Raw genomic sequence first — 13,072 nt, forward strand, 5'->3', positions numbered from 1 at the left:
TTAGGGCTAGGATTAGGGTTATGGTTAAGGTTAGGGTTAGGGTTAGGGTTATAGTTAGGGCTAGGATTAGGGTTACGGTTCAGGTTGGGGTATGGTTATGGTTATGGTTATGGTTATGGTAATGGTTATGGTTATGGTTATGGTTATGGTTATGGTTATGGTTATGGTTAGACTTAGGGTTAGGGTTAGGGTTAGGGTTAGGGTTAGGATTAGGATTGGCTTAGGCTTAGTGTTAGGTTAGCCTTCTTTCAGGTGCTTTGCTGCACAGCACTACACAAGCACGCGTTCCCTGCAGCACTCCCATGGAGCGGATTACTCATGCCTCTTTGCAGGAAAAGGGCTGAGATTTTTCTTTTATTCCTTAGAAAGTGTTTCTGCAAAGCGCATATAGGGGTCCAATGTGTTAAGCCCACTGCAGTGGGCATTGCACAAATAGAAAAGCGTTCTCTGACGCAGAGCTCTCACATGAAGTTGCTATAGAGCAAACATGAGGCTGTGCACATGAGGACCCATCAAGCAGTACCACTGCGTGCTGTGCTCAGATATAGAATCATAGAATGGTTTGAGTTGGAAGGGACCCTAAAGGCCGTCTTGTCCAACGCCCCTGCAATGAATAGGGGCACCCACTGCTCCATCATGCTGCTCAGAAGTCAGCCTCAATATGGGGAATTCACTTCCCCACTGGTGTGAGAGCCCTGCCAGTGAGCTCTGTGAAAATCTTGTCACTACCACGGACAGTATTGAAGCATGGTCTGTAGTGTGGTTGGTCCAAAGCACTGCAGGGAGCTGTGCCATGCTCCTGGTGCTGAGCTCCAGCCCCAACTGCAGGGAATTACTGGCTTAGCTGGCAGCGTCCTCACAGCCCTCAGCAACTCCCTATGCGGGCTCCTTCCCAAAGCCCGACTGGGAACCCAACTGGGAACCCTATCCAGCACCTTGCGGGTGATGTCCCAGCCACAATCGCTTCCCCGGAGGCTGGGGCCTTGATGCAGGAGGGCAAGCAAGTCTGCCACAAAGGACTCCTTTCAGCTGAAATGTTTCTCAGAAAACCTGCTGGTTTGGGAGACCTCTATCCTACAGCTGGGTAATTCTGTTTGATGTTATGGACTGTCCGCATGTATCAGTCTCAAACTGCAAGCTCCTTTTTTTTTCTTTTTTTTTTCCTGAGCACCATTTTGATTTCCACTATTCTGCGCCTTGGCTTTGACTCGGCGTATTGAGCCAAAACACCAGGAGGTGTCAGGGGGAATTCTCGCACTGATGGAAGAGCTGTCAAGTCTGATTGCCCGTTCGAATGGAAGCACCTACGGAGCTGCAAGGTTGCTTCCCCGGCACAAACTGGGGTGTTGAGTTGGAGTCTCACGCAAGGGAGACCTACTTGAAAAGTTGCGCCGTGTAATGCGGTGTGATTAGCGCACACTGCAATCTCATCCATGCAGGAGTCGAAGAGCGGGTAGATGTGCATGCACATATACGTCAAAAGGTAGATATAAGTGTGCCAAAAAGCAGATATGCATTTATGCATACATATGTTTATTTATATATATATACCTGCACCTACATTTATAGACGCATCTCCTCCAGATTCATACCCATATTCACATCTACCAAATTCTAACCCCCACTTGAGATGCGGGAGCTCGCATCCACAGAATGTGCATTTTGCCTGCACCCCCATATCCATTGCCCGTGGATATCCTTCTCTTCAGAGCAACTGCTCCCAAGTCCTTCCCAGCACTGGGGCTGGTGACCACACGCCACATCGCTGAGCCCAGCAGTCCCACCATGCGAGCGGTGCTGCGGGAGCTGCCGCTGCCCAACGTGGGGTGTGTGATGGGGCAGCAGCACACTGGGGGACATGCTGAGCCTCAGCCTCCAGAAAACCAGTGGGGGACCAAAAAGGGCTCAGAGCTCCCTCATAATTGTTAACCCACTGCGATCCTCGCTCTAATTACTCCACGGTCTCACTCCCAGGCGGTGGGCTTTGTAGCGCAGACGTGGGGAGGAAGGGTCAGTGGGAGCAGCCCCATTCCCTTGGGCTTCAGTTCCTCTCTATCACAACTTCAAAGGCCTCCCAAGATTCACAGCAAGGCTCCCCCCACCGCAACAACGCCTTTTGCATCGATAATTAAACTCTTAGCAGTACGGTTGGACGCTCCAACTCTCAGCCACCCGAGGACGGGTGGGCTCAACCTGCACACCCCATAGGGCTCTGCCCACCCCACGGCACCCCAAGGCCATAATCCGCTCAGCGTGGGGAGGGCTGCCCTCAGCGGGGATGGCGGCGAGGCTATGGGAAAGGGGCAGGGAGAGGCTCCCTGGCAGGAGGGGAACAAGAGGCAGCGGCTTTCATTTCCCATAATCTCAGGCACGGCATTGGAGGGGCAGGTGGGGCCAGGAGGGGTCAGCTATTTGTATCCCACCGTTTAATCCATCAGCCCACTGAATAGCCAGCTGTGACCCCTCCAAACTCAAGGAGGGGGGCAAAATCGCATGGCAAAGCCGTATCTTCCTGGCCTCGGAGCATCGGGGGGAGACGGGACGGGATGATTCATTTTCAGGCTCCCATTGCCCAACACAGAAGCGCCTCCAGACTGACACCAGCCCGAGGGCAGGGCATTTTGTGCCCCATGGGTGTGGGTCAGCACCAGCACAGGCTTTGTCTGCCTGCCCGCAACGCAGCGGGGACGATGCTCGTGCTGGGACCCAATGGCCTCTGCTGCCCTGAGAGGAAATGCAGGAAAGCATCGGGGCTGAATAGAAAAGAGATCGCCAAAATCAGCACAAACATGGGATTTTCACCTTACTGGAAATGCCAAAATCAGGCTGAAAATAATAGATTAGAAAGAAGCATTTTCAAACTCTTGCCGTGAAAAAGCAGAGCTTGGGTTTGGACATGCCCTAGTTCCCATTGCACAATTTCTTGTCAGACCTTTGGATTATCGCTGTGAACTTTCTGTATATAATTTCATATTGTTCTTTTTTTTACTGCATCGGGAGCAGCAACGCCTGTAAGGTCTGCCCAGAGGGTCACCCCTTTTCAATAGACCAGGAGTAGGAAATACTTTGATGCAGGAAGAAAGCTTGTTTGTTCAATCTGTGCTAACAAAAAAGCTGTGGTTCGGGTTTTAAAAATAAAATAATCAACCTGATCCTTCCAGACCCTGCATGGTATCATGCAGGATAATATACAGCGTGAGAGCATAACCTGTGGTAGGACTGAGATGCCGTGAGATAACGTGAAATAATAATAATAAAAAAAAAGAAACAAAACAAAACGCTCCGAATAAAGTATTTCCAAGGCTAAAAATCTTGACATTCAAGGGCAGGAAGAAAAAATAAAGAGAGAGAGATCAACACAAAAAGCATCAAAAGCCAAAGAGCGTTCTTTCTCGAAAATACAGGTGAGAAAATATAGACACGAAATGTCGGTGTTCCTCACTCCTGATGCTCGCGTGCAGTGGGACACCGGGGCTAATTGGGTGTGCTGGATTAGGCAACCCAAATTAAAGCCAGGGCAGCGGAACGCGTCCCTGTGCATGGCACACCGTCAGCACTGGATGGAAATAACCCATAGGAAATGCTGGAAAATGAGCGCTGTGCCCGCAGACAGTGGGGCTGGAGCTACGGCAGGGCTACGGGGCGGCAGGGCTCGTTGTAATTCAGGGCAGGAGAGCGAGGAGGAGGTGGGAAGGCTCTGGGGAAGGGGGGTGAGAAAGGTCAGGGAGGCAAGGAACTCCATGGAAACATCCAACATGCACGAAGGGAAGGAGCGTGAGCGCAGCAAGGATGGGGAACAGGCAGCTCTTGGGTCCCCGCGGCATTGGGAAGGGCTCTGCAAGCCCTTGTGTCCAGTCCTGAGGGAGCCATTCCCACCCTCGACCCTTCGGGGTGGTCCCCGCATCAGCCCTGACTCACCCTTCTCTCCCCTCACATGTGCTGGGTACAACTGAATCCACACTTTCGTCTGTTTTGGGGGGATGAGCTCGTACCACGCAAACCCCAGTGTACTCCAGCTTCATCCCAGAGCAGTTCAGCACTTCCACTCCTTATCTGGGCACCACGTGCCCACTCACCTTTCTGCTGCCTGTTTGGGATTTCGTATTGCCCACATCTCTTACCCCAAACACAGTTTTCCCAAACACCCCGTGCCGCTCACGGTGATCGATGCCGCATACAACCTGCTCTCTCCTTTCAGTGCTGTGCCCACCTCCCCATGAAATCTGGGCTTCCAAAGCCAGACAAACTAAAAATGAAGTCACAGAACACGGGAAAGGCTTCAGGTTTTCAGCCCTGGGGGAGGTCTGTGTTGTGTCCCCTGTACCGGACAGAGCCAGCTTGGAATTCGGATCAGGTTTCCTGGGGTCTTGTCCACTCAAGCGCTGAAAGTCTCCAGGACGGAGGACATTGGCTGTACCCCCTCCAGGACATCGCTCTAGCAATTTTAAATTAAAAAAAAAAAAAGGTAAAATAAGAAGTAAACGGGAATGTATTCATTCAGTGGACGTGGCCCCGTGCGCTCAGCCCAACAGCAAAACAAACCCTTCAGCATCCTGCAGCAGGCACCCCGTCCATCCCACTGCCTCCTCCACCCCAGCAGTCCTGGTGAAGATCAGAGGTTTATCCCTGGAATATTCATTTGGAAAATGTGTTATTTTTGCTAGCACGCTCAGTTACCCGAATCACTTGGACAGGTTTGGATGAGAGCAGTTCAGGTGGTCGGATGCTTTTCCTAATTACTCTGAGGATCTCTCTCACTTTCATACACACTGGCTACCCTAAACCACATTTAGCTCTTTGTTAATCAGAGAGTTTGTTTAAACAAGCTAATTCCTTTAAGGACAATTACTTTGCTTACTTAAAAATTGCTTTCTAAAACTAAACGCTTTCATGGACAAAAATACGAATCCTAGAATTATTGGAGAGGATGGGGTGGAATACCTCTTCCCGCAAGGCAGGAAAATAATTTTAAAAGACTACAAATTTTACAGCGGAATTTCCTAACAGAATTTCCTCCTCATAAGACTTGCAAGACTTCTCCTCCTCATCAGACTTCGTCATCTGGGTGAATTAATCACTGGGCTTGAAACTGGTGGTTGCCTATGGCCAGCGCTCACTACCCCTACGCTGCGCAACGCACAATCCCAATGAGTTGTGCGTGCTTTGTACGCGCCGTTAAGACACCCGATATTCTCAGCGTGGAAAACTGGAAATAGAACAGAGGGTGCAGGCATCACAGGTTGGAGGAAAAGCCTCCGAGAGAGGGATTGATGGAGCTCCTGGGCGGGTTGTTTGAAGGCTGCGAGGCACCGCGGCCATGGGGTGCTGTGGGTTCATGCAAGCAAAGCTTAACAAGAACCAATGGCTGGAAGGTGAAACCAGACAAATTTGTATTAGGAAAAAAAAGAAAAGGTCCAATTTTTTTTACCGCTGAGCCATTGGAACGAGTTATTAAAGGAAGTGATGGTTCTGCTTTCTGACTTCGGATAAATGTCACATACCTTCCTGGGCAAACACAGTCTATGAGGGTTTATCGGCATGGCCGGACCAGATTCGTAGAGGACGATGTCCTGTAGGTGGGTGTTTATGGCCACAAGCACCGCACACCTACACGGGAATTTGGGTCTGTTTTTCTTGCAGGAAATACACCTGCGCGATCCCATTGCTCCCTCCCAGGGTCGAAGGGGTTAATTGCTTACCAGGGGCAGAAGAGCAATTTTGAGTGCTGGTCATGCTAACATCCCGGGTTAGGAGAACCAACTATCACAAACTGTCAGGGCAAGAATAGAGTTATCCTGTGAATGGAGCCGCTGGGAGATAAAGGAGCGGCAAGGCGAGCGGGGACGCACGGGACCCAGCCGAAACAAAGAGCGGAGGCATCGGGATCGCAGCATAAACCCCGCGCGCCAGGCGCTCCCCTCCTGACTGAGCAGCTGCGGGCGTTCGTTTCGTTTCGTTTCGTTTTGTTTCTTTTTAGGGAATTGTTTTCTTTTTTTTTTCTTTCTTTCTCTCTCTGGTCATTTTTCAGCAATCAAAATGATATAAATCAATCGGGGTGTCCTCCCCCGTTTCCTTCCATCGACCGCGTTTTCTGTCGCGCTTCGATTTGGATTCATCAGATCCATCTCTGCCCTCGCCAAAATGGGCTCCCGTTTGTTTTCACTGTGCAGAAAGCCCTTCAGGACCCCGGGAAATAAAGATCTGAGGATGTTTTGGGGAAAAAATAACCACCAAAAATCGCAGGAAGGAAGTGCATTCTGGGCATCGCTGCCGTATTTTCCTGCAAATTTTGGCGTTTGATTTTTCCAGAAGTTTGATAAACTGTGAACACGGGAAATAAAGGCGGGGGTAGCAGCACACCCCGAGCTCACTGGCAGTCACACAAGTATCTGCTTTCTAGCAGCATTCTGAGAGCAAAGAAAAAAAAAATTACGCCTCGAAAGACCTGATTTTTTCTATTTTTTAAACACAACCTGAATCCGCTCCCCACCTCAAAGCATTCCCCTCTACCCCCCACCACCCGCAGTCCGCGTGTACCCAAACCCTCTCGTTTCCTATTCCCGCGAAAGAACAGAGCGTCCTCCAAGTCTTTTCACAACTGCACAAGGATTTCCTCTGCTTGCCCGCAGCCCTGACTTCGGCGTTGCCGCAGAAGGGTTAGCAAAGGAGCGCCGAATAAAGGCACGGATGAGTTTTAGCTCTTTTTTTTTTTTTTTCTGTTTGAGCAGAGGGGCAATTAATGAGATTACAATCGGGAGATTAGCGGAGGAGATTGGCACAAACCCTCCTCGGCGCCGCGCGGCGGCCCTGGTTGCGGCGGCGAAGGGGAACGAGGAGAATGGGGTTTTCCCATTCTCCTCCTCCTCCTCCATCACCACCAGCGAGGACCTCCACCACCCGTGGCCGCATGCCCTCTCCCTTCTGTTTGCACAAATCCCAAACCCCACCTTATTTTATTTCTTTTTCCCCAGTTCTCCCTTTTTTTCTCTCCCCTGCCACACATTTTCCCTCCTCCCGCACATTCGGCCATTTCGGGGGTGATGCTGCTCTGTCCTCTACCTCCCACCATTCCCCACATCCCCTATGTGCCCTAAAACTCTGGGGTACCCCAACTGTGTCAGCCCCACTGCGAGCAGGAGCAGACCCCAGCCCCACAGCAGGATGTGAAGTGCCATTTTCCGGCAGAAAACACAATTTTGTCACACGCACACCAAGCTCAAAATTGTGGCAATTTCTGCTCTTCCCATTTTGTTTCAACACAGCAAAGATGTTTTCTATTATTTCACTTTGATACGTGATGTCATATAAAAATATCACGAGAATATTTTTGCCTCTGTGACTCAGTGTATACACTCTCAGTATTTCACTTTATTGCACTATTTCCGCATTATTGAGAACTTGTTTTAGATGCGAAGAAATATAACAGTTTCAAACCAAATTTTTTTTTGAGTTTTCCCAAATGTTTCCCACTGAGAACATTCAGCGCCCTTCAGATTTTCCCTTCCCTGGGAAATACCTGAGTTTTGGCTTCCAATCTATTTTGCAATGGCCAACACACTGAGCTGTGGGGATTTCTCATAGAACTGCGACCCCCGTTTACTGCCTGCTCCCTTTCCCAGGGCACTGACTGCAAAAAAAAAAAAAAAACACGTGAGAGAACGGAATAAAAAAAAAAATGCTTGAAACATTCTGGAAAAAAAAAAACAGCTTTGCAGGGAAGAGAAAGTCTTTGGGAACTCTTGGGGTTAGGGTTGAGGTTAGGGTTAGGGTTATGGTTATGGCTAGGGCTAGGGTTATGGTTATTGTTAACGTTAGAGTTAAGGTTATGGTTAATGTTAGGGTTGGGGTAAGGTTAAGGTTATGGTTACAGTTAGGATTGGGGCTAGGTCTAGGGTTCGGGTTCGGGTTAGGGTGAGAGTTAGGGTTAGGTTTGGTGTCCAGATTGGAGTTGGAATTACAGTTCGGTAACCATGTGTGGTCACAGCCATGTCAAGCACCTTGCTTTACCGTGGTTGCGGGCATGTGCTGTAGGTTCTGATTTTTTATGTTCTGATTTTTAGGTGGTGCTGTGTGGAGCCAGGATCTGGACTCTGTGATCCTTACAGATCCCTTCCAGCTTGTAATTCTAAGATTCTTTGAAGCCCAGCACAGGCAGAAGGCTGCAAGGCCATGCCAGCCCCACCCCAGCCCCATGCTGGCCTCAACCTGCAGTCCCACAGCTGCGCTGGTACAGGCACTGTTGTCCGTCTGTCCCGGTGCCCTGCACTCCTGTGTGCCACACCACCAGTGCTATGAGTGCTTCTCTGCCCCTTTGGTTGGGCCCAGCTGACACAGAATCTTCCTGCACCACCATGGAGCCATGTCTGAGGTCGTGGAAGTGGGGAGAATCAAAGGGACACAGCTGGCTATCTGCAGGACCCCACATGTCCTCCTGAGGCCATCCCACTGCCTTGCCCAGCCCCACAGCCCAGATCCCATCTGCCGCATCCCCCTCAGAGCCTGGCATATCCCTCACCCCACACGTTAGCTTTCCTCTACAAACACCCTGGGGAAAACCCAGATCTTTCCCATCCGGGTGCACGCTTCAGGACCTGGCTATCCCCGCAGATGCTGTGAAAGCCACACTAGCACAGATATCATTACAGGAGGCCCCAACCCTGATCACAGCACAGCCAGGGCCCATGCTTTGCCATCCCACATCTCTGGGCTTTGTTTCTGCTTTGGGGCAGGCACAGGGACAGCAGTGAGAACAGGGGCTGCCAAAGGCGAGTGTCCAGCTTCCCTCTCGTGCTCTGCCCATGGCCAGGGTGAGCTGAGGTCAGGCTGGCTGCTCTGCTCAGAGCTCCCCATGCCGACACTGGGAGCCTGGGGGAGCACAGGACCCTGGGCACAGGGCAGGTGCTGCAGCATGGAGCAGGGGCATGGGGGGCTGGGGTCCGCTCCTCCTCCCACAAAGCCATCCCCAGCAGCGAGAGCCTGAGGCAAGGGCAGGAAAGCCAGTGGGAAATGAGCAGGAGGAGTGTCGGGAAGCAAGGGTAGGAGTAACAGAGAGCTAAAAATGGGTAATACAGGTAAGGAAGAGATGATGGATGGGAGGGGAGGTAGGGCTGCGTGTTGGAAGATGGCAGCAGGAAGGAAGCCCTGCCGGGTGCTGCAAAGGGCATGAAGCAGCCCGCGGGCCTCAGCATGGCAGGTGGACATCAGAGCTGCAGCGAGGAGAAGGGAGGGATGCCACCACCATCACGGCAGGGACACCAGCACCGGGCTCACTGCGGCTGTCGGGCGTAGCAGAAGGGAGGAAGGATGCTGCTGCCAGTGCCAAGGACACGCTTGGGAGTGGGAACGGCAGATCTCTGGGTGATGAAGATCAGCAGCCCTGGGAAGCAGTCACACCACTGCCAGCACGGAAGGAGACGAGCGAGCGGATGACAGGCAGCGGGAGCAGCGCTGCCATACCAAAGGGGCCTGAGCCGGTGGTTGCACGGCCAGCATGGGCCAGGGCTGAGCACAGCCAGGAGCCAGGTGCAGGCCTGTCAGCACCGACACTGAGATCCTGGCACAGAGTGGCTGCCCGAATCCCTGCTTCCCACTTCAGAAGTTCACAGCCCTTTCCCTTGCGACAAGTTTCCCACCTGAGCCCTTCCGGCTCCCACCACTCGCTCCCACACTCACACCCTGCGCAGCCCTCCCTCGCCCGCCCACAGCCCCTCTGCCCCACCAGACACCTTGAGCTGACACAGGGACAGCCATGGCTCAGATGGTCCGCACGGTCCCAGTCCCCTGTGCAGCCACCCCTGCATGCTGCGGCAGAGCCCTCACAGGGGAGGCCGGGCAGAGCTCCCAGGTGTTGCTGCAGAGATCGGGTCCTGCCCAGCTCCGAAGTTTAGCCACTGTGCAGAAGCTCCAGGAGCAGCAAACTCAGGCAGGCAGGAGCCCGGAGCTCTGCTCCCCTGAGAGCAGGGAGAGGCTAAGCCCAGCAGAGCAGAATTCTCCTGACAACAAACCCCACCAACACATCCCAACCCATAGCCGCGCTGAAACCACGCATCCCCCCAAACGCTGCCCGTGGCACCAGGGCCACCCCACGTCCTACCTTCGCTGGTGGTGGCGGACAGGCAGGCAGCCAAGGCAATGACGATGGAGAGCGAGGACGTCAGGTCCCCCTGTGCCCATGCCATGGTCCGGTGGGGCAGCCAGCTGTGGGATGGGGTTGCCGCGGTGGTCTCGGCACCTTTGCGAGCGAGCGCCCGGAGCTACGGCACACGCCGGCTCATGCAAAGGCACTTTGCGCACATTGCTCACATCCACACAGGCGAGCGGCTCGGCGGGGAGGGCGCAGCCTGCCTGTCACTGCTCGCAAGCCAATGGGGTGGGTGGGCTCTGCAGCGAGCCCCCCTTCCTGCTCCGCACGCACACGCTGGACCCAGCCGGAGCATCCCGACCACGGGCTCCCGCTCCCCCCCAGCCATCCTCCCTGTCTCTTGATGCTGTGCTCCCCATCGTTCCCCTCTGTGGCTCTGGTCTGGCTGCTGTGAAAGTCGAACCTCCAGCCCCGTGCTGCGGCTGTGCTGCCTGTCCCAGCCCAGCTGGTGGGATGGAGGAGCTGTCAGAGGGGACAGAGGAGCTCAGATGAGCTGGCCAGAAAAACAGGGGGTACACGCTTGGTCAGGATCAGGCACAAGGGGAGGCGGGGCTGCCCTTCAGTTCTGGTGCACCAGGGGGATGAGAACCCATTGCGTGTGTGTCCCTCACACATCTGGGACTGGGGGGACAGCCAAGCCCCTGCCCCAGTGCCGCATCAAAACAGAGCCTGGGAGGATGCAGACCCCCAGTGATTCTCCCACCTGGGTGTGCAAAGGGGCCCTATGTAGGATAGGGGCTGCCCGGGCACGGAGCATCTCCCTGCTGCCCCGGCAGGCAACCCCCCCTGCTCAGAGCTGCTGGCATTGCCAAGCTGGGTGAGCACCTTGCTCAGCATTTAACACTCAGCATTTGTCGGCAGATCCCCTCCAGCGGCCACGAGCGCTTCTCCATCCGAGCGCTGATACACAGTCGCAGTCACCGCAGGCATTGGCTCCCACCTGTGCCACTGGAGGTGTTGTCATCTGCTCACTTGTCGCCAGGCAGGGTGATGCGTGATCATGGCCCTGGCCAAACTCATCCCACCAGGAGCACCCCACGGCACTGCCAAGCAGCCCCCTGCCACTGCAGCCAGAGGGGCTCCCAGCCCATCTCACAGCCCGGTGCCAACAATTCCCCATTCACAGCAGCTGAGGATTGTGCCAGCAGGGACACGTCCGCAGCACTCATCACCAGGACCTGGGAACAGCCCGGCACATCGGGTCCCTCCAGCTCGGTTTCCCTTCTGGCAGCCTGGGAAAGCCATCCGTCTGCAGACAGCACTGGAGAGGTCCTGTCATCAGTGGTATCATAGGGTGGGATCACACTGCAGCTCAGGACACGGGTTCTCCTGTCCTCCGGGGCCCCCCCAGCCCCAGGTGTCCCAGCAATGCAAGTTTCCGTGGCCTTTGGCCTCGCTGTGATGCCGACAAGCTGCTGTGGCTGAGCCCCATTACAGAGCATAAAGGGGCTTTGCAGGAGCCAGGGTGCCACAGCCCCAGAACTGCATGCTCCCGGGGATCGGGAGACCTCTCTGATGCATCACTAGAACTGGGGAGGTGTGGATGTGTGCACGGTGGGTGCAGCAGGGTGCTGAGTCCCAGCAGAGGACCATACTGGGCTCAGTGTGTCCTGAGTACCACAGCACGTGCGTTGTGTGAGTGGGAGCGGGTGTGTGCTGAGCCTGAAGGGGAGTGGAGGAAGGGTCCTGCTTTCACTTGGCCCCTGGCTTTGTCTTCCTACAGCTTCTCGTGGCCCTACAGCTCCTCGTGGCCCTACAGCTCCCTCATGGTGTCCTCTCCCTTAATGTCTTCTGTAGATGCCATTGGTCAGGGCCAGCCTTCAGCATCAGCAGTGACGAGGCATGACTGTGGGAGGCCCTTGACCAGCTGAGCCATCAGCCCTCAATTAATTAAGGTCAGGGCTGTGCAGGCCTGGCATGACTTTCTTCCTCATCATGCTATGTATTAATATCCTTTAAATTAAAAATAATAATAATAATCTTATCATAATTTTTCCTCATTGAAGGAGATGGCTTGGAATTGGAATTGAGACAAACACAAGCCAGGAGCACGGGCTGCAGAAGGGGAGAGTTTAAGAAAGGCCTTTTGGTAATACCCATCGTTCCCTTATCAGTGAGGATATTAAACGTATTGAAATGCTAAGCAGCTCTTTAATGGCTGTCTCTGATTTTCATTAAACAAGCAAGGGATGAGCAGGAGGGAAGGGGATGCAGCACTCTTCTCTCTCTAAGAAATTCTGATTGCTGGATATTAACGGCATTACTGTTCTTTTATCCAGGAGCGCCGGGGTTGGATTTGCCTTCTTGCCTATTTTGCGTCTTGCTGAAGTGGAACAAAGTCCCCGCTCCCTAAGGTGGGTGCACAGTTGCTGCAGAGCTGGTAGGGACAGGGGCTGTATATTGCTGCAAAGCAACGGCCTCTTGGGCAGCTTTTTGGTGAAGCACCTTCAAGCCCTGCCACATCGGTGCTGCCCAAGTGGATATACTGCTCGTGCCTCAATGGAGCTCACAGCTCTGACACCCAGAAGAGGCACATGGCAGCCCGCTCTGGATTTCTCCACAGAAAACCCAGACAATTCAAACTTCAGCTTTACTGGCTGAAAAAGCAGAGATGCAATAGTTAAGCCCAAGCACTTCAAAGGCACGCCAGGAAACAAAGCCCATTAAGCAGGTACTAAAATTGGAGGAGAGACACAAGTACACCTCGTTGCTCTTGTTACCTCTCCTTTGCTTTGCAGTTTCTAGCCTGTGGCTCCATTCTGCACGGCCACCGAGGTCAAAGGCTTTGCTGTTATAATCCTATGCCTCCAGGAGCTGGGGCTTGAAAGCAGCCAAAAATATCCTAACGCTACCCATGGCCACAGAGGAAGGCCGGGCCAAGCATGGGACCAGTGGCTGAAGTCTCAACTCTCTGTCCACTGTGCATCATTT

The 13,072-nt window shown here is 53.4% G+C and overlaps 1 protein-coding gene across 1 annotated transcript in view; it reads right to left on the bottom strand.

Annotated features, from left to right (window-relative positions):
• EPHA8 (EPH receptor A8) overlaps positions 1-10,245 on the bottom strand; it is a 37,972-nt gene extending 27,727 nt beyond the window's left edge. The window contains exon 1 of the mRNA XM_021417644.1: positions 10,094-10,245. Within this exon, the coding sequence (XP_021273319.1) occupies positions 10,094-10,178 (85 nt within the window). The 5' untranslated portion in view covers positions 10,179-10,245. The remainder of the gene's footprint in view (positions 1-10,093) is intronic.

Source organism: Numida meleagris, chromosome 20 (assembly GCF_002078875.1).
Source record: "Numida meleagris isolate 19003 breed g44 Domestic line chromosome 20, NumMel1.0, whole genome shotgun sequence".
NCBI lineage: Eukaryota > Metazoa > Chordata > Aves > Galliformes > Numididae > Numida > Numida meleagris.